At 36.5% G+C, this 25,456-nt stretch overlaps 1 protein-coding gene across 6 annotated transcripts in view; it reads right to left on the bottom strand.

The window, feature by feature from the left end:
• The window catches only part of LEKR1 (leucine, glutamate and lysine rich 1), a 182,517-nt gene that overhangs the window by 77,471 nt on the left and 79,590 nt on the right, over positions 1-25,456 (bottom strand). For all 6 annotated transcript variants that reach the window (XM_070582168.1, XM_070582169.1, XM_070582172.1 and 3 more), the window contains one exon: positions 13,034-13,219. In XM_070582168.1, the coding sequence (XP_070438269.1) occupies positions 13,034-13,219 (186 nt within the window). The remainder of the gene's footprint in view (positions 1-13,033; positions 13,220-25,456) is intronic.

Genomic DNA, 25,456 nt, shown 5'->3' with positions numbered 1-25,456 from the left:
GTTGGATTGTTCCCTTTATCATTATGTAGCGCCCTTCTTTGTCTCTTGTTACAGTTTTTGTTTTAAAGTCTATTTTGTCTGATATAAGTATTGCTACCCCAGCTTTCTTTTCATCGCCATTTGCATGGAGTATCTTTTTCCATACCTTCACTTTCAGTTTGTGAGTGTCTTTAAATCTGAAGTGTGTCTCTTGTATGCAGCATATATACGGGCCTTGTTTTTTATCCAGACACCGCATGCCTTTTGATTGGAATATTTAGTCCATTGACACTTAAATTAGCTATTGATAAATATGTACTTATATTGCCATTTTGTTACTTTTTTCTGGGTGTTTTGGCAGTTCTTCTCTGTTCCTTTCTTCTTCTTTTGCTTTCTTCCCTTGTGGTTTGATGGCTTTCTTTAGTATTATTTTTGAGTTCCTTTCTTTTAATTTTTTGTGTATTTATTATAGGTTTCTTGTTTGTGATTACCATGAGATTCATACATAATAACCTGCATATCTAGCAATCTATGTTAACTTGATGGTCTCTTTAGTTTGACCTCTCAGTAAAGGCTCTACTCTTTTACTCCCCTTCTCCCACATTTTATGTTTTTGATATTATATCTAACCTATTTTTGTGTGTGCATGTGTATCCGTTACCCAATTATCATGGAAATAGATAATTATAGTACTTTCATATTTTGACCTTCATATTAGCTATATTTTTATAGTTCTTTATGTGTTCCTACAATTTATCTTGTTAATTCTCCTAATGCTCCAAGGTAGGTAAGGAAGGCTATCAAATCCCCATTTTACACATAAAGTAAATGAGTCAAGGAAATTAATAGCTTATCCAAAAGGTCTGTAAAAAGGCATAAACAGGCCAGAAAGCAGAAGTATGTGACTCCTGCATCAGTATTTTTTTCAACTGAACCATATCACTCATTTTGATTTTTTTTCACTTAACAGAGAAGCTACTAATTGAAGAATGCAGTACTTATGCTTGCTGCAACATGAATAAAATTCAAAATCATTATGCTAAGTCACAGAACTGAGACACGAAAGATCACATGTTGAATAGCTTTATTTATATGAAATGTCCAGAATAGGCAAATCTATAGAGAAAGGAAATTAATGACTGGTGAAGGAGGGGCAGAAGGGTAAGGGGAGTGACTGTTAATGACCATGAAGTTTCTTTTTGGGGTGCTAGAAATACTCTAAAATTAGATCATGGTGATAGTCATACAATTCTGTAAATACTGTAAAAACAGTGAATTGTACACTTATGATGTGTGAACTTTATGACATTTAAATTATTTCTCAATAAGGCTATTTTTAAAAATTCAATTAGGATGTTAAAGTATTATATGCAAAGTAATTTCATTAAAATATTTGTGTATTATTTATCATACCAAAGAGCTTCCTAAAAGAAAAAAAATCAAAAAGGGCTTTCACTTGGAATAAATGTGAAAGTTGGTCAAATAAATTTTAGGAAGGACATTAAAGCTGAAGTAATGTATCTGAACTCTGTCTTCCAATATTTGTGACTGCTGACAAAAAGTAAAGGACACTTTATTCTACCAGGTGGAAGGAAAATCATTTAAGTAGACTGATTTGTGGGTCACAATGACCTCTGAGAGTATTATCAATTGAGATAAATTTGTGCATTTTGGAAGTAATATTCATACGAGCTAAACATGAAATTATAAAACTTATGTAAATAAGCCTTTAAAAGAGAACCAATAATTTAGTCTTCAAAATTTCATTTTATGTGTTTACTTTCTTATGAAATAGATGAAATTTTGGCATTAAGAGTTAGGCTGCTATTTACAGCCTATGATTCACTCTTAAACCACTCTTAAACTATATGGACCAGAATTTTCATATGTATTTAAATTCTTGAGCATCTATATTTCAAAAGGTAAATAAACGGAACACATGGGAAAAACAAAGTTAAAAGTTTTCATGTAGAAAAGCAGTGATCATAAATACTATACTATACTTGAATGAAAGTTGAAATTGTTCAATGGTGATTTAAAAGAAAAAGTACCAAAATGTAAACATAGGAACATTCATGTAACTTTGAAAACAAGCAAAAGACATGAGAATTAGAATCAGAATTACAGGGTATTAGTGCCTGAAGAGGTCTCCAAAGCCTTAGGCCAACCCGTTCATCACCTAGGTGTGGACATACTCATCAGGGCTACATGGCTAATGTCAGGAGGGTCATCATCTTTTGACTCTTGGCCTAGCATGTTTCAATTAATACCACCTTGGTGAGGAATGTGGGGTGGTGGGCAGAGGCTGGAAGACACAACAGAGGGATAGTTATGCAGTTTAAAATGGAGAAAGATCAGTTTATTCTAAAAGTGAATTCTAAAAGTAAGAGATACGGGCATATAAAATATTAGAACAACTTTTAAAATGTATTTATAAGGAAACACAACAATGATACAGTATTTAGCAAAGGTTTAAAAATTCAGGGTATAAAGAAATATATTTCATGTTAGTTAAAAAAGTATAACATGTTAATACATTTATTAAGAGAGAGAAACTAAGAGAGAATAAGAAACAACTAAGAGCATGGACCAGGCCACAGCATAGAAGTTCAAGAGAGATGTATTAAGAGATTGCAGGATACAGGAGAACAGATGGTACAGTGCTTGAATGCTCTGAAAAAAAGGGGTGGAGCAGAAGGGGGGGCAGAGAACAAGGCCAGGAAAACAGAGGGAAGATGTTCAACTGGTGCCAGAAAGGAAGCCTTGTTGTGATGCTCACTGCTCAAAGCGAGCTCTGCAACCACGGAGAGGTCAGTAAAATGGCTCGTAGGAAGGGGTATAAACAATGCAAAATGCTTAGAACTGGATTCCAGATTATAAACTATAATAAGCTATTTACAAAACTCATATTAAAAAGTAAATTTAAATACTTTCTATTGTATTCTTTTAATAAATAATTATATTTCTTTTTTTTGTTGAGGAAGATTTGCCCTGAGCTAACATCTGTGGCAAATCTTCCTCTATTTTGTATGTGGGCCGCCACAGCATGGCCACTGACCAGTGGTATAGATCTGCACCCAGGAACTGAACCTGGGCCACCCAAGCGGAGTGCACCGAACTTAACCACTAGGCCACTGGGGCTGGCCCAAAATAATTATATTTCTTAAAAACAAGACACATAGTTAAAATATGAGTGGTATACCACTCTGCCCTTATTTTAATTTTCCCAAAGAAAATCTAAAATGCTACGCCCATTATGTTAACCCTATGATTTATCTGGGAGAAGATATTCACTCTGATGTACAGGTTTTTCCCTTTTCTAATGGTTGTCATGATTTCTGAAAAGACGTTAGTAAGCTGGAAAATCTATAGATGATGATTATCAAAGTAATAGAAAATCTTAAGCATGTTAATAGGTTAGTAATAGAAAAATTAGGCCTGCATTTAAAAGAAAGTAGACTAAGAAGGGGGCTGGCCCCGTGGCCGAGTGGTTGGGTTCGCGCGCTCCGCTGCGGGCGGCCCAGTGTTTCGTTGGTTCGAATCCTGGGCGCGGACATGGCGCTGCTCGTCGGACCACGCTGAGGCAGCGTCCCGCATGTCACAACTAGAAGAACCCACAACGAAGAATACGCAACTATGTACCGGGGGGCTTTGGGGAGAAAAATGAAAAAATAAAATCTTTAGAAAGTAGACTAAGAAGTAAGATTGTTGAATTTCATGAAAATTATGAAAGTAAATGTCATAAGACGGTAGAGAAAGTAAACCTAAACAAAATAATTTGAATGACAACGAAATTGGAGCTAGAGAAATTTATAGAACATTCTTGATATAGAAGACCAAAAAAAATCTGTAAGAATGGCTAAAGTTAAGAGAGCAGGCGCATACAACCAGAGTGGAGCTGGGAGGTCAGACGTCCTGTGAAGACCCGTGAAAAAATGAAGAACACTTGTACGCCAGGAGTCAAAATGCAGACTGAGCTAGTTGGCTGGCATGACATAGATGCCCAATAAATACTTGCTGAGAAAATGAAGTCAATCCCAGGACATGGTCCGCCCAGCGCCAACAGATGGGAACAGATGAGTCGTGGTAAGAGGCTGGTGAATAGGTTGGATAGTGGGCAAAGATAAAATCAGATTACAACAAGCAGAAAAGAGGTAGTGCGAGGAGGGGAGCAGAGGGGCTTGCCTGGACGAGTAGAGGTGGGAAGACCTGCGAAAGTCCCCCACGGACTCCAGAAGGGAGAAGAAAGTCTGCCAAGTTTGGGATCCGACACTGCCAAGACCTGGAACTTTGCTGTCTTTCCTGCACTTGCAGATCTCCGGCTTTCCCAAACCACTGCAATCACTTTTGTAAAATGCATTGGAAACAATACTTTGGTGCAATCAGTTCACCAGGGTATTTGTGGATAAAGCAAGAGATACCTTTATGAACATTTTTCTAAATGTTCTGACAATTTCCATACTGAGACCCTGGTATGGGAATAAGATTGTCGTGAGGTAAAAAAACTAAAACAAAACCCAGCGCCCTTCATGAAGAGGTTTACAGGAAGTAGTCCTTATCATTATCAGTTGAGAGTATCTTTAAAGATCCGTCCGCTCTGACCTCCCAATGTTAAACGGTTCCAAACAAGACACGAAGACAAGACAACGCATGTAACACACAGCCTTTTAAGACGGTTTCTTTCTCTAACTCAGTCTGAGCGTTACCTGTGGAGTGAATCTATTCAACACCAGAAGCAAAAATAAAACCCTAATTTAGTCTTGAAATTCTGTGCCACTTTGCTCTGCACTTAGGCTGTCCGTCTAAACGAGTGTGTATTACGTCTGTAACTACACAGCCTCCACGGGAAAACTGAACAGAAGTGTCCTCAGCTGCACTTCGATTTGAATATAGTCTGTACCTAACGAAGGTGAGGCCTTAATGATTATAAAAAGTGTGGCTAATTAGTATATTGTTTTAGTGAGCTTTTTAATTGTAGAAGGTGGAATGTGAGCTAAATCTTGGAAGATGTGTAGAGTCTTTGAAGAAAGTTTGTTTATTGTTAAAATAACATTAGAAGAAATTTAAAAGAGGGAAAAAAGTCACTCATATTTCCCTCAACCTAAAATTTATTTTCAGATCTTCATGTGCCTTCTGGTTTCAATTCGTAAATATACCTACTTTGACATAATTGTAATTATAACGTACATACAATTTTGTGGATTCTTTTTCCTATGTAATATTATAATTATAGCATTTTCCCATGTAGACACCCAGTGTTCATCTTGCCATTTTTAAAGTCTGAATAATGTTCCAAGTGATGGTGTATGATAATCAATTACCCATTTCATTAGTGTTGGGGATAAATTATTTCTAATCGTTCACTATTAAAAAGATGATCTTTGCATATAATTTTCTTCTTCTGAAGTTTCCTAAGCATGAATTTTCCAGGAGATCACTTGATCACAAACACTTCTATGGGTTAGAAAATACAATAACAATTTTTATCACGAAATGAAAGGAAACTATATTATTAAAGACTGTACTAATTTAAAAGGAGGTAAATGTTTTATTTTTATTTAGTTATTGGTAATTACACATTTTGTGCTTGTTTATTATATTTCCTGTGTTAGTTGTCTGTTTTCTGTTTTTCAACCATTTGCCTGCTTGGGGTCTTGGAGTTTTCTCATACAGTGAAGTAAATTCTATATATGGTATCGATAGTAACCCTTTGCATACCATATATGATACAAATATATTTTTCCATCTTCTATTTTAGGTTGTTTGGCAGTTTTTGAAATCAGAGATTTTATATTTTTTATAGGCAAAATCTGTTAATCTCACCCTTTGCAATTTTTTAAAGTGCTGCTTTCTTCCTCTATGATTTGGATAAGTTCTGTATCTTCTTTTGGTGCTAATTTTTCTTGTTATTTTTTCTTACTTAATTTGAGATTTATTTTGGTGTATTTCCTTTATTTGGTTTTAGTTATCCTTATACCACTTATTACCCAATTTTTCTTTTTCTCATTTGCTAATGATCCTTATATTAAAACCTGAGCCTTCTTCTGGATTTGCTCTTCTGTTCTAAAAATATGCATTGCCACTTTCATAGCCGCAACACACTCCCATAATAACATCTTCTAAATGTGCTAGGGCTATGTGGCCAAACATGGTTCTTACTTTCCACACTATTTTTTAAAAATACTTTTCCTAAGATCTGACCCAAGAACAACTGACACCTAGCAGTGGTAGGAGAGGATCCACTCCGACGCCACCCGGCGTTCCGCCAGAGGTGGAGGCGAGGGCCCAGGCGGTGTCCAGTGTTTCAGGGACACTGCGGCTGCACCCACTCCCAGCGGCTCTTGGGGCAGGATTTTGGCTGTTTCTGGCAGCCTAATTTCACTGGGTTCCTAATCATTTTCTGGGCCTGGTTCTTCCATCTTCTCACCTTCCTTTCAGAGATTCTGAATAGTCAGTTTCTGCTACTTGCAACTAAGAAACCTCACTAATGCACTTCTTTTAAATTAAGCCATTTCCAATTTTTTACTATGCTACAGTGTAAACATCCTTTTTCCTACTTTCCTTATGATTTTTTCAGCTAGTAGCAAATATGCCTCATCATAGGAACCACCTGGAGCACTTATTAGTGAGTCTCAGAACGCTGGAGACACTCAGTATGTCTGAACTGATGTACGAGAATGCTCACGTTCAATAGGTTCCTTTATTACCCCCCGCATGCATCTCCACAATCCCAGATGTTCCTGTGGTCAGGCAATTTTGGAAAACACTGCCCCAGCTTTAATTCCTAGAAGACTTCCCAGGTCAATGGTCTATTTTTGTAAAGGGGGGAGGGAACCTCTTATTTTATTTTTTTAAGGAAAAAGAGTTCAGTGTTTTCCTGTGCCTTTTTGGAATTGACAGAAATAACCCTAACACAGTCTTTGACCTGACAAAGACCCGGGTTTGCATCTCAGCTGTGTGACCATGGACTACTTCTCTCTGTCGGACAGGGAAAGTAAAACCTTCCACATCGGGACAGCGCGAGGGTTAGGTGAGGGAAAACCAGCCCAGTGCTCAGTGCCGCTCAAGTGACTGGCAGAGAGAGGGTTCACGGTTAAGGAAAATGTCTTCCCTTTCTTCTCTTCTTGTCTTTATTCCCATAAATCACCTTTTTCAAAAATGGAAAGGTTATGACTTAACCTTAACTACCTCTTACATGCAATATAAGATATCATGTTCTCTAATGTTTTACTGTTCTTCTAAGAAACTAAAATATTCAAGTAAACTGCTTATCTTATAAGCCAGATTAAAAGGACTACATAAAAGAGAGACAGAATAATAACCTTTGATTTGGGGGAAAAACTGCATTTTGGGGAAAGTTATTAAGTGTGAAATGAATATTTTAGCAAATCTGTCCAAAGTTTGCCCTCCTCTCTTAAGTCTAAAAGAAATAGCATGGCATATTCAGAGTTTTATTTTATTTATAACTTTGTTTATTTGGTTTTATAAATAGATAATACATTCAAATTCTTCAAAATATTTTTTAAAATATCAGTACACAGTTGAAAATTATTAGATTGATATTCATAATATAAACAGACCTATAATATTTCTTTCTGTTTATATCTTTGTCTGATTTTGGTAACAAGGCTACCTTGAACTTGTAAGATCCTTGAAAGTTGGTAGAACTTGCTTGTAAAACAGTCTGGCCTTTTCTTTGTAAGAAGACATTGCTTCAATTTCTTTAATAGTTATAGGACTATTTAAATTTTTTTAGTAAGTCTTAATAAAACATTTTTTTCTAATAATATGTCCATTTCATCTAATATTTCAAAGTTGTTGGCATTGGTTGTTGACAGCATCCACTTTTATTTATTTTTTTACTCTTTATCTGTAGTCATTGCCCCTCTTTCATTTCTTATATTTTTCATTTGTGTCTTCTCTCTTCTTCTGATCAAACTTGCCAGAGGTTTGCCTATTTTGTTGGTTTAAAAAATTCAGTGTTTTGTTTTGTTGATCTTCTTTATCACATCTTTGTTTTCTGTTTCACTGACTGCTGTCTTATTTTTATTATATTTTTTCTCCTGTGTTCTTTGAGTTTACTCTTTCCTTCTTATGAAAGTATTTAAAGCTATGAATCTCCCTCAAAGTGCCACTCTGGTTGCACCCCACAAGTTCTGATATACAGAGTTTTTAATATGATTCAATTCTAGATATTTTACATTCATTATAATATCTGCGCAAATGAAAAACCCCAGTGTGTTTTTGTCAACTTGTGAATGATACGAGGATGCCACTATCACTTTCTATTCAACATCGCACATGAAGCCCTAGCTAGTAGATACTGTCCTGAACCAGGGATTATGAGCGATCCAACTGGAATGCTCCTTAGGTCCAAAGAGAAAAAACAAGATACAGAGAAATCTAACACGCTTCCAGGTAAAAGAATGAGCTGCCTTTCGAGGAAAAACAATCAGAGCTGCAACAGGCTTGTCCTTTGCAACACTGAAAGCAGAAGGCAAAGCGTTAGCACCTACAGCTTCTGTGAGAAAAGAACCAGAAATCCTACACCCAGCTGGGATCCCGTTACAGCCACCACGCTGAGAAGGACATTTTATTTTACATTTCTAAGGAACATTTACAAAACTTGATCATGTACTCAACATACAAAAAGAAAACAAATTCAAAGAGGTATTATTATAAGTCACATTATTTAATCAGAATATCCCCAAGTTAAATAAATAATAAAAAAGTAACTCTCTCCCAAATCAATTAACTACTCATAAATTAAGAAATATACTCCTAGATAACCTTTTGACCAAAGAAAAAAGTGAGAAATTACAGAGTATTTAGATAATATTGAAAAGGAGAATAATTCATATTCAAAGTTATGAGCCATAGAGAAAGTTTTACTCAAAGCAAAATTTATACCCTTAAATGCCTTTATTATTAAACAAAAAAGATGAGAAATAAAAGAACTAAATCTTCCCTTCAGAAGTCTGAAAAATAAAAACAAAAAACGAAAAGAAATGAGGAAGAGGAAATTAATAAATACAGAACCGAAAAGTAATGTTATGAAAAATAAAAGTAATAGAAAGCATAAAAAAATACAAAAGCTAGTTCTTTGAAAAGACCAAAATAATAAGAAATAAACAAAGACCTTGCAAGCCTGATAAATAATAAAGGATAAAACAAAAATAGGTAAGAAGTTTTCTAATTCAAAAATTAGATATCAGGTATAACCACAGAAAAAGAAGATATTTAAAAAATAAGAGTGTTATATGCCATAATATGGGTACAAATTTTAAATCTTAGAGAAAAATGAATGATTTCCTGTCAAAATATAAATAATCAAAACTGATCTGAGAAAAATTGAAAATTTAAATAGTCAAATTACCACAGAGAACTCTGGAAATATTAAATAACTACCATTGAAAGAGGCACCGGAATCAGAAGAGTTTCATAATTGAATTTTACCTAATCATACTGGGTTCACAGTCAAGTTTTATCTAATTTTTAAAAAACAGATAATCCAATGTTATTAAATCTGTTTATGGGCGGCTGGCCCAGTGGCACAGTGGTTAAGTTCGCACGTTAAGCTTCTCGGCAGCCTGGGCTTTGCCGGTTCGGATCCTGGGTGTGGACATGGCACCGCCTGGCAAAAGCCATACTGTGGCAGGTGTCCCACATATAAAGTAGAGGAAGATGGGTATGGATGCATGTTAGCTCAGGGCCAGTCTTCCTCAGCAAAAAGAGGAGGATTGGCAGTAGTTAGCTCAGGGCTAATCTTCCTCAAAAACAAACAAACAAACAAGAACAAAAAAAAAACCTGTTTATTTATGAAGTTCACTTAATTTTAACAAAAAATTCTAATAAAATTAGTGTCCTCTAATAAAGGAAAATTTATAGACCAATCTAACTTATATACTGAAATGATATATAAAATAATAAATGATGTTGGGTTTATCTCCTGAGAGCAAAGGTGCTTCAGTGTCAGGAAACTTAGTAACATTAATCCATCTCACCAGTTGGTTAAAGGAGAAAAAACATGCTATTATATCAATAGATGCTGAATAGGCATTTAACAAATCCAAAAGCATTTCTAATAAGACATCTAAGTAAAATTGGAATAGAAGAAAAATATTTAATTAAAAATAAAGAATATTTACTAAAAACCAAACATCAAATATAATTCCAAGTGGCAAAACACCAAATGATTTCAATTACAATTAGGAGGCAGACATGGATGCTCACTGTCACCATTATCTTTAACACAGTCTCAGAGGCTCAAAGGAATTTAATAAGACGTGAACAACACAAGAAAACAAAATAGTAGATATAAACATTGGAAAAGAATAAGTGAACTCGTTTTGGGGCATGTTGGGGCTGATGATATAACTGTATAACCAGAAAATCCAAGAGACACCAATAAAAAGCTACAAAATTAATATGAGAATTTTATAAAGTTGATGGATATAAGATAAATATATAAAAATCAACAGCATTTCTCTATCCTATCAACAAATACCAACAAGTGGAAATAGAGAAAATAGTCCATTAACAGCAGATGCAAAATGATACTCATAAATTTTAAAAGAATGGCAACGAAACATACTTTTAAAAAACTACAAAATCATATTAAAGATATAAAACAGCATTTAGAGAAATGAAAAGATATACCATATTCTTGAATGAGAAGACTTCTATAATATTAAGAAGACTTCATATCACTAAAAATGTCAACTCTCCAAAAACTAGTATATAAATATAATGCAATCCCAATTAGAATCCCTGTTGGGATTAGAATTGAATGAAATTATGTTAACGTTTATGTGGAAGAGTAACTGCCTGTGAATATGTAAGATAAGTATAAAGACTGGAGGAGAAAAACTTTACTATGTGTCTATCAGAGCCTTTGGATTAGAGGTAAATAAATGATCTTAAAGTTCGAATCAAAGAGTAACTGCCTCCAGGGGCCGGCCTGGTGGTAGAGTGGTTAGGTTTGTGTGCTCTGCTTCAGCGACCCGAGATTCACGGGTTCAGATCCCAGGCTCGGACCCACACACTGCTCATCAAGCCATGCTGCAGCGGTGTAACACATACAAAATAGAGGAAGATAGGCGTGAATGTTAGCTCAGGGACAACCTTCCTCAAACAAAAAGAGGAGGATTGGCAATGGATGTTATCTCAGGGCGACTCTTCCTCACCAAAATAAATAAGTAAGTAAACTGCCTCCAAATATATATTTAAAAAGTAAGCACAGTGGAGAGAGAAAAACTTACCATGTTTATGGTAATTATTAGCATATTTATGAAAATATGCTACTAAGTCACTATATTTAAATGAATATGATATTAATGGTCCCTCAAGTAAATCAGTGGAACAGGAGAGACAATATAGTAATAGATGCTAGCATATATAAAATTTTAACATATGACAGATAGTAGTTCTAATTAGTGGAATAGGATGGATTATTTAATAAATAATACTGATATAATTGGCTATCCACTGGAAAAGAATAAAACTGGACCCCCATATCTCACCCTATATAAAAAATAAATCCATATGTATTGTTAAATGAAAGAAAACTCAGGAGACTCTATGTACAATCTAGGAATGGAAGAGACTGCTTTAACCAGGACTAACCAGAAACAATAAAAGATAGTAACTTGATCACAGCAAAATGAAAACCTTTGATATGGTGAAGTTTACCATAAAAAGTCAACAGACAAATTATACGTTAGAAAAACATTGAATACAGAAGATAATTACTATACTGTATAAACTGCTCTTAAAAATTATCAAGGAAAATTCCAACAGTGCAACAGAAAAATGGCAAAATCTATGAATAGGTACTCACAGAAGAGAAAATTAAAATATTTGATTTTTAAATTTACATCTGACCTTATGTTGCCTCCAAGTTCATGTGATGGCTCCTGTCTTCTCTTCCAATGCCAGTTTCTCTCCAGACTCCCCTAGTCTGTGGTATGTTCCCATCATTCAAGGCTCCCAAGCCGAGAGGCTCAGAGCCTTCTGTGACTTCCTTCTCTCCTTGGCTGCTCAGCATGTGTTCACCTCCCTAGGCCTGATAGTCCCCGACCCCTGACTCTACCTCAGCCTTGCCATTGTGGCCACGGAGAGGGCCAAGGAGACAGAGTGGGAGGGGCACGAGCCTTGGAGTGCCACCAGGCTTGCTTTCACTCCCTGCCATCTACCAGCTACGTGGGAACAGGCATGTCCTTCCTCGGCCTTGATTTTCTCCTCTCTGATGGGATAATTATACCTGCTTTTCAAGGTCACTGTGAGAACTGACAGAAGGAATTTATACACAGTGCCAGCATGGTGTCTAGTACATATTAGGACCTAAAAAATGTCAGCTCCCTTCCCTACTTGAGTTCCTTACAATTAGTCTAGGGTCTGGGTTACCAGCAAATATATTTTCTAAATGGCTACTTGGCTCCGATTGCCTGACATTTGGAACCCTTCCACTTGTTGCTAATAGCCTAATTTTGCTAAAACACTGCTTGTGTTATATCATTCTTCTGATTACCAATTTTCCATGACTCCTTACTGCCTTTAGGAAAAAGTGCAGACTCCACAGCCTTCCTGCCAAGACACTCATTCCTCTGAGGGAGAAATGAAAAAACTTTGCCCAAGGTGCCCAAAACACAGTTTTTAATCTTTTCATTTGGGAAAATGAAGGCATGCCTACAAATTTGGATTCACCTTATATAACAGTGTATGCCATGTTTTCCTTCATTACTCTAAACCACCATCCACTGAGGTAATGATATACTCAAGTAAATTCAACTTTGTTTGCCTGAAATTTTACTTTGTGCTTGAAACGTGTGTAGTACATTCATTTAAATCTTTCCACTCAAAATGACGGAACAGGAAGGGATGAGAGCAAGCACTGATCACAGACATGTTATTGACATAGTTACTAATAATTAGGCATATATGTAACACAAATAATTGAAACAAGATTTTGTTGTGATTATAAGAGAAATAAAAATTTAGACATTTCTTTATCATGGCTAGTTGCTAACAATGGCAAGAAATAATTCTCTTTTACCCAGGACTTGTTTTTCCAGGTCATGGCATCTGCTTTGCAAGTTCACTTCCTGCTGTGTGGACGTCTGAATCTGCTGAGACCTCAGGATGGCTGCATCTGACAATACTTTCAGATTTTTCATTTCTTCTTCAAGGCATACCTTATTTCTCTGGCACTGTGTCAAACTTTTATTTAGTATCTCTATTTCTGTAAAGAAAATACAAAGTTTACAAATAGACAAGACTGAATCATAAAACATTTTCTCCAAAAAATGATTATTTTCTCTCAGAAAATTAACACTTAAAAGCCAGGATGAGGGGCTGGCCCCGTGGCCAAGTGGTTAAGTTCGCGCGCTCCGCTGCAAGCGGCCCAGTGTTTCGTTGGTTCGAATCCTGGGCGCGGACATGGCACTGCTCATCAAACCACGCTGAGGCAGCGTCCCACATGCCACAACTAGAAGGACCCACAACGAAGAATATATAACTATGTACTGGGGGGCTTTGGCGAGAAAAAGGAAAAAATAAAATCTTTAAAAAAAAAGCCAGGATGACCTTTCTCAGAGTTTAATGACACCTGACAGCTAACCAGAAGGTTAACTTTAAATTTAGTAGTTATTCTGGAAAACAAAGAAGAAAAAGGATTTTACTGCTAAACGGTGCATGAAACATTTTAGTAGTTTTTTTAGCCTTTAAATTGTATTTAGTGGCAAATCGGCCTGCTTTTTAAATATTTACATAAATGAATAACATAATATCTGTGTAATGTTCTGGGTTTTATTGAAATTAAACTGTTTTCTTGGCAACGTGATTGATAAAGTCAGTTTAAATGTGCTAGCATGAGCTGGTCGGGCGCATTTCTAGGAGAGTAACTAGGATATGTGCTACACAAATTACGAAGAGAAGTGGTAGGGATGGAGAGGAATAAAAGGATGCAGTGTCTAAAACTAACAAATTTATGGGGAGAAAGTATTAGTTAATATATCTTAATGATTCTAAAAATACTCTGCCTCCTCAAAATGAGGCCAGAATTCATCATAATAATCATTTGTCATTGTTCACTTAGATTAAGTTTAATAAAAATATGCCTCCACAGCATTATGTTGATTTAGATACACTAATCTGTATAATTTCCTGAGAAATGCATGGCACACATCATCCTTCAAAATGATCATTATCAAGCTCTCCCTTCATCAGTCTTGTTAGCACTGTTGCCTTAAACCACTATGAAAATATAAAGACACATACAATAATGATAAAATACTATAAAATTGGTACAACCAAAATTAACGGAATTGATGAGGATGTGATCTATGAAAAAATCTAGACAGTCTGCTTTTCCAGAGAGTTCACTTGGCATTCCCTTCCTTGGTTAGCTCATCCTGGGCCATGTGAGGGGTTTAGCATGTGATTGGGTGTCAAAGGAAGTCGTCTCGGTTGATTGGTCTTGGAGCCACCACAGTAGAAAGAGCAGTCACATGGGCCAGTGAAGACCAGAAGCAGAGATCCATAGACATGGCAGCAGAGGTGATCCGGGCGGTAAATGGTTACAGGAGAAGAAAAGCACTATGCTAGAACAAAGCCCAGGGAATAGGGCAGGCCTTGAGGGATGGCGACTAGTAGGATCAAGAATGTGGTCCCCGGAGAGAAAGCAAAATGTCTTTCCGTGGGTAGAAAGTACGTCTGGAAAACACGTGACATTTAAGACAGACCTAAGGCATGAGCCCAAGGTGTCTGGCACCTTCTTCACTTTCAATTCCTGCTCAAAATGGAAAAGCTGGGCAAATAATTTTATTTTATTTATATTTTTATCCATTTGGCAGGGACCAAATAAGTGGAGTTCTACTATATTCTAATGATTACTTTATATGGGAATTTTTTCCTAGGAATAGCCATATGCTTCTAAAAACTTGTCGATATGCACCCATTTGTGTGCAGTAAACTGCTAACACACTAGTACATAACATTTTTAAAGAATGTAGTTAAACAAATAAGGAGGCTCCAGTTTTACTTCAGGCAAAAAGTCTTCCTGGGTATTTTTGTATCCATAAAGGTGGCTTCTTATGCTGAATAAACGGTATCATATCCTAACCATATCCATCTATGTTTAAGTCAGAATGACACTGCAGAGGAGCACACACGCGCTGTCACCTGTTTTGTCGTTTGCCAGAGTGATGCTGCTTGGGTTAGCAGGCTGACTCTGTTGGTGTACACTACTAGCTGTCTCTAAAATAACTACTCATGTCAACATGACTTTCTATCTGACATCAAAAGAATAAGAATCTGCAAAACAAATTCATTTGTGAAATATATTCTAACACATGGAAAAGTACAGCAAGATTTCAAAACTAACAGGGGCTACAATGTTTCTAACATGAAATTAGGAGAGAAAACTCAACAGACGTGAATTCATTCACCTTCGGGAACCTACACAGGCCTGTACCTATGGCATCCTGGTCAAACATTCAATCCTACCTTTGTCATTAATAAACTTCCTATGTGTCAGTCATGTGTCCCAATTTGGGGTTCAGAAGTTATGACCTCTACCAGGTCAACCTATTCCAGTCATTGTACTCACCATGCACTTGCCCTGTTTCAGCAGTGCCCCGTGAGAAAGTCCTCTAACCTCACACCCGGCCTGCCGCAGCTCAGATGCTACTTCTGCCTGGAAGTCTTTTGTGGCCCAATCTAGAAGTGACCTTGATCTTCCTGGAACTCGCACCAATTTACACCATTTCTATGGCACTAATCATATGTATACATAGGATCTACTATTGAGCTGTAAGTCATTTTAGGTGACAGGTAATGTCTTACTCATTTTTCATTCCCCCCATAATTTCTGCCATGCCATCCTCACATTAACAGGGGCTCAATAAATACCCACTAAATGAGTAAAGGCATGACTGAGCGAAGCTTTGAAAGAGTTTCTAATATACCACTAGCTGAAGCTCCTGAATATGTGTCTATCTTACCTCACCCTTCATTTCAGAGGCAAGCATTTTGAGCCCCAGATAATTTAATTTCAGACTAGGTAAGGCAGTAAAAACACACATCCGAAAGAAGATAAGCAAATAGGACTACCATATCCTTCACCTCATCAATTTTACGAAAAATGTGAACTACATATCTAAGCCTAATTCAGGACATGAATTTTAAAGATTTTATTTTTTTCCTTTTTCTCCCCAAAGACCCCCAGCACATAGTTGTATATTCTTCGTTGTGGGTCCTTCTAGTTGCGGCATGTGGGACGCGCCTCAGCGTGGTTTGATGAGCAGTGCCATGTCCGCGCCCAGGATTTGAACCAACGAAACACTGGGCCGCCTGCAGCGGAGCGCACGAACCTAACCACTTGGCCACGGGGCCAGCCCCCAGGACATGAATTTTAAAAGTTCAAGAGCTGTTCAGTCAATAGTTATTTTGAGAGTGGAAGCAAATTGATTCTACACTTGTTACCATATTCTGCCTTGGTAAAAAATTTTTTTTTCTGAAATTTCTTTTATTAAAATAGGTATGGGGGGCCAGCCCACTGGCTCAGTGGTTAAGTGTTCACATTCCGCTTTGGCGGCCCGGGGTTCGCCAGTTCAGATCCCGGGTGCAGACATGGCACTGCTTGGCATGCTGTGCTGGGGCAGGCATCCCACATATAAAGTAGAGGAAGATGGGCACGATGTTAGTTCAGGGCCAGTCTTCCTCAGCAAAAGGAGGAAGACTGGCGGCAGATGTTAGCTCAGGGCTAATCTTCCTCAACAAAAAGAAAAAGCTATGGTCTGGTTTAAGAATACCTAATCTATGAACATTTAAACTTAAAAATATTGATTACATAAAGTGATATCCACTCATTTGAAGAGTAGGAAATATTTCACTCATATCTGCTATTCGATATTCAGCATAATTTGTTAGCAAGAAAATATTAAACAATGCCTTTTTCTGGGAATGTTGTTTCTGTTTTGGACTTTGATTTTAAAAACTAAATTAAGGGGCCAGCATGGTGGCATAGTGGTTAAGTTCGCATGCTCCCCTTTGGTGACCCAGGGTTTGCCAGTTCGGATCCTGGGTGCAGACCTATACACCACTCATCAAGCCATGCTGTGGCAGCACCCCACATACAAAGTAGAGGATGATTGGCACAGATCTGAGCTCAGGGCCAATCTTCCTCACCAAAAAAACCAAAAGAACTGACCCTAAATTAATTTCAACATGCAAATCTTTTAAAGTATCTTAGTAATGCTGTGCAATGTGTATGGGATTTACTATATTAGTCTGCTAGGACTATCATAACAAAGTACCACAGAGTGGGTGGTTTAACCAACAGAAATTTATTTCCTCACAGTTCTAAAAGCTAGAAGTCTGACATCAAGCTGTCAGCTGGGCTGGTTTCTTCTGAGGGCCGTGAGGGACGAATCTATTCCAGGCCTCTCTCCTTGGCTCGTAGGTGGCTGTCCTCTCCCTGTGTCTTCACGTCGTCTTCCCTCTGTATGTGTCTGTTTCCAAATTTCCTCTTCTTATAGGAACACCAGTCATCTTGCATTAGAGCCCACCCACTTAAATTTAATTATTTCTTTAAGGACCCTACCTCCAAATACAGGTATATTCTGAGATACTGCGGGTTAGGACTTCAACATACGAATTTTTGGAGACACAACTTGGCTGATAATACTATATTTTAAAATCTTTATTGGCAGGGCTGGCCCCGTGGCCGAGTGGTTAAGTTCGCGTGCTCCGCTGTAGGCGGCCCAGTGTTTCGTTGGTTCGAATCCTGGGCGCGGACATGGCACTGCTCATCTAAACCACGCTGAGGCAGCGTCCCACTTGCCACAACTAGAAGGACCCACAATGAAGAATATACAACTATGTACTGGGGGTCTTTGGGGAGAAAAAGGAAAAAAATAAAATCTTTAAAAAAAATCTTTATTGGCATTACATTGTGATTATAAATATGTAAAAATAGATGAGCATGTGGAGAACTAGAACATAAAGTGAAAAAATGAAAACAATTGTGTTAGGATAGAGCAATTAAGAGTTTATCTTATTTCTTATAAAAATGTTCCAAGTTTTGTTTTACACCAACCCTTCAATTGAAGAACTATGCCATGCAGAATCAACTCACGCCATAAGGATATATCCATACAAATCACAAATAAAAGCTGGTATTTTTTTAAAAGTATTTATTGTTTAAAATATTTATAATATTGTCAAAGTTTATAGCTAATATATGCTTTTAGCTTTTAGAATAAGTGTTATATAATTTGCTAGCTAATGCAAGTATAATTACTAGTATTAATCCTATACAATCAATTTCTAGGCCTTGATAAGATTTTCCTGTTGTTCTTTTTCCTGTCAGTTTACTCAAATGAACTTAAAATTGTATTAGATCATTACGTTTTTAGGAAACTTCTATAGCCTTATTGCCAAGGCATGCTGATGTTACAGTGTATGACTGTAAATTCACATGACTTTACAGAGTTTTATTACAATAATACAAAAAAACCCAAAGACTAAATTTATTATTTAATGAAGGGATCATAAAACACTAGATTTCTTAAAAATTTTTTATTTTGAAATACTTACAGATTTACAAGAAGTTGCCAAGAAATGTATAGGGAGGTCTGACGCCACCTCCACTCCCCTTCCCCCATGCTGACATTTTGTATGATGACAGGATACTATCAAAACCAGAAAGTTGACATCGGTACACCCCCCAGAGCTAATTCAGATTTCACCTCATTTATGTACGTGTGCATGTGTTGTGTGTGTGTGTGTTTGTGGGTAGTTCTACGCAATTTTATCATGTGTGTAGCTTTGTGTAACTACCAACACAATCAAAATACAGGACTGTTCTATCACCACAAAGCTGCCTTCCTCTACTCCTTTACAGCCCCATCTACTCCTAACCGCACCATCCCTGACCCTGGAAACCACTAATCTGCTCCTCATCTCTATATTTTATTGCAAGAGTGCTACGTAAACAGATTCATATAGTATTAATCTTTTGAGACTGGCTTTTCTGACTCACGTAGTTCCTTTCAGCATGCACTAATTGGTTCCCTGCTATTGTTGAGTAGTATTCCATGGTATGGATATAACACAGCTTGTCCTTCATCCACGGAAGAACATTTGGGCTGTTTCCACTTTTGGCTATTATGAATAAACCCACTATGAACATTTATGTATAGGTTTTTGCATGAACATAGGTTTTCATTTCTCTGGGATAAATGTCCAAGAGTGCAATTACTGGGTCATGTGGTAAGGGCACCTTTGGTGTTAAAGGAAACTGCAAAATTATTTTCTAGAATGGCTGCACCAACTTCCATTCCTACCAGCAATGCTGGGTGATCGAGTTTCTCCAATCTTGTCGACATTGGTATATTCAATTAAAATTTTAGACATTCTAATAGATGTGTAGTAGTATTTCATTATGGTTATATTTGCATTTCCCTAATTGGCTAATGATGTTGAAAATTTTTCGTGTGTTTACTTGCCATCTATATATCCTCTTTGGTGAAGTCTCTGCTCATACATTTAGCCTATCTTCTAATTAAACTTTTTCTTTAAATGTAGAGTTTTGCGAGTTTCTTTTTATATATATTCTACATACAAGTCCTTTGTTTGATATGTGGTTTGCAAATATTTTCTCCCAGTCTGTAACTCATCTGTTCATCCCCTTAACAGGATCTTTCACAGAAAAAAGTTCTTAATTTTGTTGAGGTCCTATTAGTCAATTTTCCATTTTATGTATCATGCTCTTAGTTCAAGCCTAAGAATCCTAGGTCCCAAAGATTTTCTAGTTTCATGTTTTACATTTAGGTCTGTGGTCCATTTTGAGTTAATTTTTTGTATAAAGTGTGAGGTTTAGGTGAAGGTTCATGTTTTTAAAAAAAATTTTGCCTGTGCATATCCAATTACTCCAGCACTATTTGTTGAAAAGGCTAGGATATCCTTCCTCCATTGAATTTCTTGTGTATCTTTGTCAAAAATCCATTGGGCATATTTATGTGAGTCTCTCTGTCTCTCTATATATAATTTTTTTTAATTTAAAACAAAAATACATATATATTTAGAGTAAAAGTGAAGGGTATTAATTTTGTTCCCTTATTTAGGGCTAAAAGCCCACCACAATGAAGACTTCCACGGGATAAATGAGAATTTACCACAACAGAAGGAACATGGACTTTAAAATAAAAAAGAATAAAATAATAAGAACATTTTGACTCCTTACAGTGCTAGGCACAATGTAGAGTGTGAGAGTGTGTCTGTGCGCGCATGCGCATACTTCCTCATTTTACCAATAAGGACTCAGAGGCGGAAGTTTCTTTCTAAGTAGTAGAGGCAGGAAGTGAACTTTGGCGCTCTGGCTCGAGAACCCTGCTCTTAGGATTCCTCCACATCTGTAAGTATTTAAGAATTGAAGCCCACAACACAGAGGCCAGTGCAGGCTGGCACAGACACACTGGCTGTGTGCCCTCCTCCAGGCCTGGCAGTCAGGTCTATAAAACGGCAAAGCTATCAAGGATCCCACATTCCCCTCCAGATTCTGCCTGATTTCTGCCTCAAGTTCTAATTACTGACTATGAGTAGAACTGGTTTAATAAACTTAAGTAAAGGCTGAATTAAATAGTCAAGACAACAAACTAGAAATAAGAAACATTAACAAGTTAAGCTTAAGAGAGTAACTGTTGAAAGTATTCTTCAACTATAATTCACATTAAGTCCTTATAATTTTTGCAAATACCAAATAAATTCAAATACAATTATAATATTTTAAAAGTTTTTAAAAGTGTGAAAAAGTTCATTTCACTATTTATACCAGCATTGTCCAATAAAAATATAATGCAAGCCATATCTACGCTTTCAAATTTTCTAGTAGCCACATTAAAAATGTAAAAAGAAATAGGTAAAATTACTTTTAATAGTGTATTTTATTTAACTCCACATATCCAAAATCTCACCATTCAACAAGAGCCTAGAGTCACATTTAAAGTGCTCAACAGCCGCGTGCCGTGGGTGGCTGCCATATTGGACAGCACAGGTCAATAGGTTTCCTGGGCTTTCGGCCATCCTTTTGTAACGATGTGATAGCTCCTCAAGCTTTTCAATACCTTTAAAAGCATTACACAATTTATCTTCTCTGAATCTAAATTTAAGACATAGAGTACTTACTTAAAATTCTATGTTGTAAAATTGGCACGTTTATATATTTACTAGAACTGCAGCTAAATTTCAAGTGTGTTCAAATTGATCAAAGCAACTGCAAAAAAGGCAAGCATCAGCACCTGTGGAGTACTGCACAGACTGGGGTTTGACTGCACTGATGACACTGAGTAAGGAGAAAGTTTTTAAAAAGAAGCAAAGATTCCCCACAATAATATATCCCCATCTGCTGTGTTCACTAAGCTCTTGCTTGGGAATTGAATATACTGTCCTAGTGCAGGTATCTCCATCTCTGAGCGTCTGCAATCACCACTGCGCAACTTCTAAATGAAGCTCCCGCTCCGCGGTGACAGTGACGTGATTTACTATAACGGGAAGTGTTAAAGTCAAGGGTTGAAAACTAACTCCTGTCTCCTCATGCTAGATAAAATGTAAAATGTGCTATTACTTATAAACGAAAAACAAAATGGGCATACACCTTGACTCTTCAATTCCACTTTTAGGAATTAACTATGTTAAAGAAAAAATGAGACAAGATCATAGAAATGCACATGTAAAACTGTTCACTGAAGGCTTATTTATGAAAGTAGAAACTATGATCAACCTAAACGTCCACGAATAAAAACTAGTTAAATCAGTTAAGATACATTCCTATGAGACTCTATGTCAACATAGTTTTACACAGTTAGTTGGTGTAACTATATTTCCATGATATACTGAGTGTATATAACTATGCACAGAAAAAAATGGTTAGAAACTTCTACGTCAAAATGTTAATAGCGGACATCTCCATTTAATGAGACTGCAGACAACGTTCACTTCCTCCTTTGCTCTTTTTCTGACATTGAGGCTGTTTTATGTTTACGGCCATAAAAATCCCTAAGGGCATTTAAATTTGTGGTAAAAAAAGAATTATTAAGTTTTTGCATTTGCCTTCTTATAAGTTTGATAAACAACTTTCAAACTGGTTTTAAAACCAGATTAAGAATTTTACTACTGATGGTAACCCACGGCTTCTAGGCAAGTGTAGCAATTCTGTAAAGCAAATCTATATTATAACTGTAGCAGACACTGTCAGGGCCATGTCTATATCCCTTTGACCTTTCAGCATTCTTCTACTGACTTCCAGCTCCCAGAATCTGCATCTCTGTGCTGGAAGAATCTTTTCCCAGGAAATGCAGACAGCAGCCTGCCCACCAAATGGCAGGTTAGAAGCGCCAAGGAATCCACACTGCCTGGGAACAGCCCTCAACCAATGACTCAGGAGTTGATGCCCAGCTCCCTCACTCTCAGAGTGGGGAATTCAAACCATTTCTCAGAGTTTCCTCACCATATGAAGCTCCAGTTGCCCACTGCAATAGTGCAAGCTTTGTTAGCTGCCTTTCCTCCCTATATCCAGGTTACTTTCACTTCCCAAATAAACTATCTGCACTCATATCTTTGATTCAGTGTCTGCTTCTGGAAGAAATAAGACACTTAACATATATGTAATATTTTATTTTTATAAACATCAATCTCAAAAACATCACTGACTAAAAAAAGCAAGTTCAAAGTATACCTACAAGTATGAAACCATCTGTGTAAAATTTAAAATCTTATGTAAAAATAATTAATATAATTCATGTTATACTATTCATCTGTATTTGTCTAAATTTAATTCTTAAAATTAGTTAAAAAGGATATTGTTATACACAGGAGCCAGCCTGGTGGCATAGTGGTTAAGTTTGTGCACCCTGCTTTGGTGGCCTGGGGTTTACCAATTTGGATCCTGGGTGCAGACCTACACAATGCTCATCAGGCCATGCTGTGGAGGCAGACCACATAGAACAATTAGAATGACCCACAACTAGGATATGCAACTATGTACTGTGGCTTTGGGGAGGGGAAAAAAAAAGAGAAGATTGGCAACAGATGCTAGCTCAGGGCCAATCTTCTAAGATTGGCAACAGATGCTAGCTCAGGGCCAATCTTCCATAAAAAAAGAACACACAAATCTCAAATGTATCATTAGATGTTTTGCTAAATGCATCCACTGTGTAACCCAAACTCCTGTCAAAATAGCTCTACCATCACCACAGAGAGTGCTCCACACCCCTTTTCCAGTGAAGCCTCCCTCCAAGGTAAGTACTGATTTTTTCCCACAATAGGTTAGTTTTCCCTATTCTAGAACATCATATAAATGGAATCATGCAGTATGTATTATTTGCATAAGTCTACTTTCATACACGTATACATAATAAAGTATAAGCAATTTTATACTTTATAACATAAAACAGTTTTATGTTTCATAATAAACAAGGCAGCATATTTTTTGTGTTTATCCAAGTTACTGCATCATCTTCAGTTCTTTCTATATTCCATTGTTTCTTCGGTTCCTTTTTTTGATAATCCATTCTATTGATGTACTTCTGGGCTTTTTCCAGCTGAAGGCTATTTTGAATAAAGTTGCTGAATATTCTTATACAAGTATTTTTGTGGACATATGTTTTCACTTTTTGGGGGGGGGGACAAATTCCAAAGACAAGAATTTCAGAGCCATCAGATAGATGTACCTTTAGTTTTATTAAAAACCATCAGATCTTTTTTCAAAGTAGCTATAGCATTTTATACTCTCACCAGTTTGTATGAGAGTTTCAGTGGCTCTCCTTCCTCACCAACATTTGCTGTTGTCAATCTTTTTCATTTTAACCAATCTGGTGGGCATGTACTGGTGTCTCACTGTGGTATCAATTTGCATTTCCCTTATAACTGATAATGTTGAGCATGTTTTCATGTCCTTACTGGCCATTTGTATATCTTTCCTTATGAAGGGTTTGTTCCAATCTTTTGGCCATTTTGATTGGACTGTTTGTCCTTTTACTATTGACTTGTAGGTGTTCTTTATGTAACCTGGACAGCAGACCTTTGTCACATGTTTTTTGAATATTTTTGCTGTCTATGGCTAACCTATTCACTTTTTTTAGTGGCATCTTTTGATGAGCAGTTTTCAATTTTGATGAAGTCTAATTTATCAATTTTTGTGCTTTTGTAGTTCTTACTTCTGTGTCCTATTCAAGAAATCCTCATTTACTACCAATTAATGAAGATATTTTCCTATGTTTCTTCTTTTATAGTTTGTTTTAATATTTAGCTCTATGATTTACCTTGAATTAATTTTTATGTATGATGTGACGCAGGAGTTGAGGTATATTTTCCCATTTTGGTATTCAGTTGTTCCAGCACAATTTGTTCAAAGACTTTCTTTTTTCCATTGGATTGTTTTGGTGCCTTTGTCAAAAGTGAAATGACCAGGAGCCGGCCCTGTGGTGTAGTGGTTAAGTTCACATGCTTTGCTTTGGTGGCCTGGGGTTCGCTGGTTAGGATCCTGGACGCAGACCTACACACCACTCATCAAGCCATGCTGCAGCAGCATTCCATGTAGAAGAACTAGAATGACCTACAACTAGGATATACAACTATGTACTAGGGCTTTGGGGAGAAAAAAAAAAAAGAACATTGAGAGCAAAACGATCATATAAATAGGGGTCATTTACCAGGCTCGTTTGTTCCATTGATCTATTGTTGATCCCTATGCCAGTCATACACTGATTTGATTACTGGGACTTTATACTAAATCTTAGAGTCAGGTAATGTTAATTCTCCATTGACTGAATACTTTTTAAAGAGTTACTTTTAAATTTGTTTATTAGTTTTTTTAGTTATATCTTTCCGTATTTATCATTTAGTGGTTTCTCTAGGAATTATGTATCCTTAATTTTTTAGTCAACACAGAATGCATACTGCACCACATCACATAGAAAACAAAGAAAGTGCAACCATATGGATCTATTTACCCCTTCCCTCTGTCCTTTATGCTCTAGTTTTCATATGTTAAATCAACATGCTTTATAAATCCACAATATTAAAATTCTTACTTTAAATGAGCATGAAATTGTTAAAAATTCAAAGGAAAAAAGAGTCTTTCATATTTACCCATATTTATCATTTATGGTGCATTTTAATCCTTCCTAAGAACCCTGAGGCTCTGTTCATTTTTTTTGATATTTATCTCTCTTCTTCAACTTGAATAATTTCTATTGATCTATCATAAAGTTCACTGGCTTTAAATACAGATATTGTATTTTTCAATTCTTGAATTTCCAATTTTTAATAGTTTCTTGCTGGGATTTTCTATCTTTTCATTCATTATTAGCTTATTTTCCTTTATGTCATTGAACAGAGCTAACAGCTGATTTGAAATTCTGGTCAGGTAATTATGTAATCTGGATCAACTCAGGGTTAGTCTCTATTGACTGTCTAG

Source organism: Equus przewalskii, chromosome 18 (assembly GCF_037783145.1).
Source record: "Equus przewalskii isolate Varuska chromosome 18, EquPr2, whole genome shotgun sequence".
NCBI lineage: Eukaryota > Metazoa > Chordata > Mammalia > Perissodactyla > Equidae > Equus > Equus przewalskii.
The sequence above is the reverse complement of the archived record's forward strand: the minus strand, read 5'-3'. Positions and strand labels throughout refer to the sequence as shown.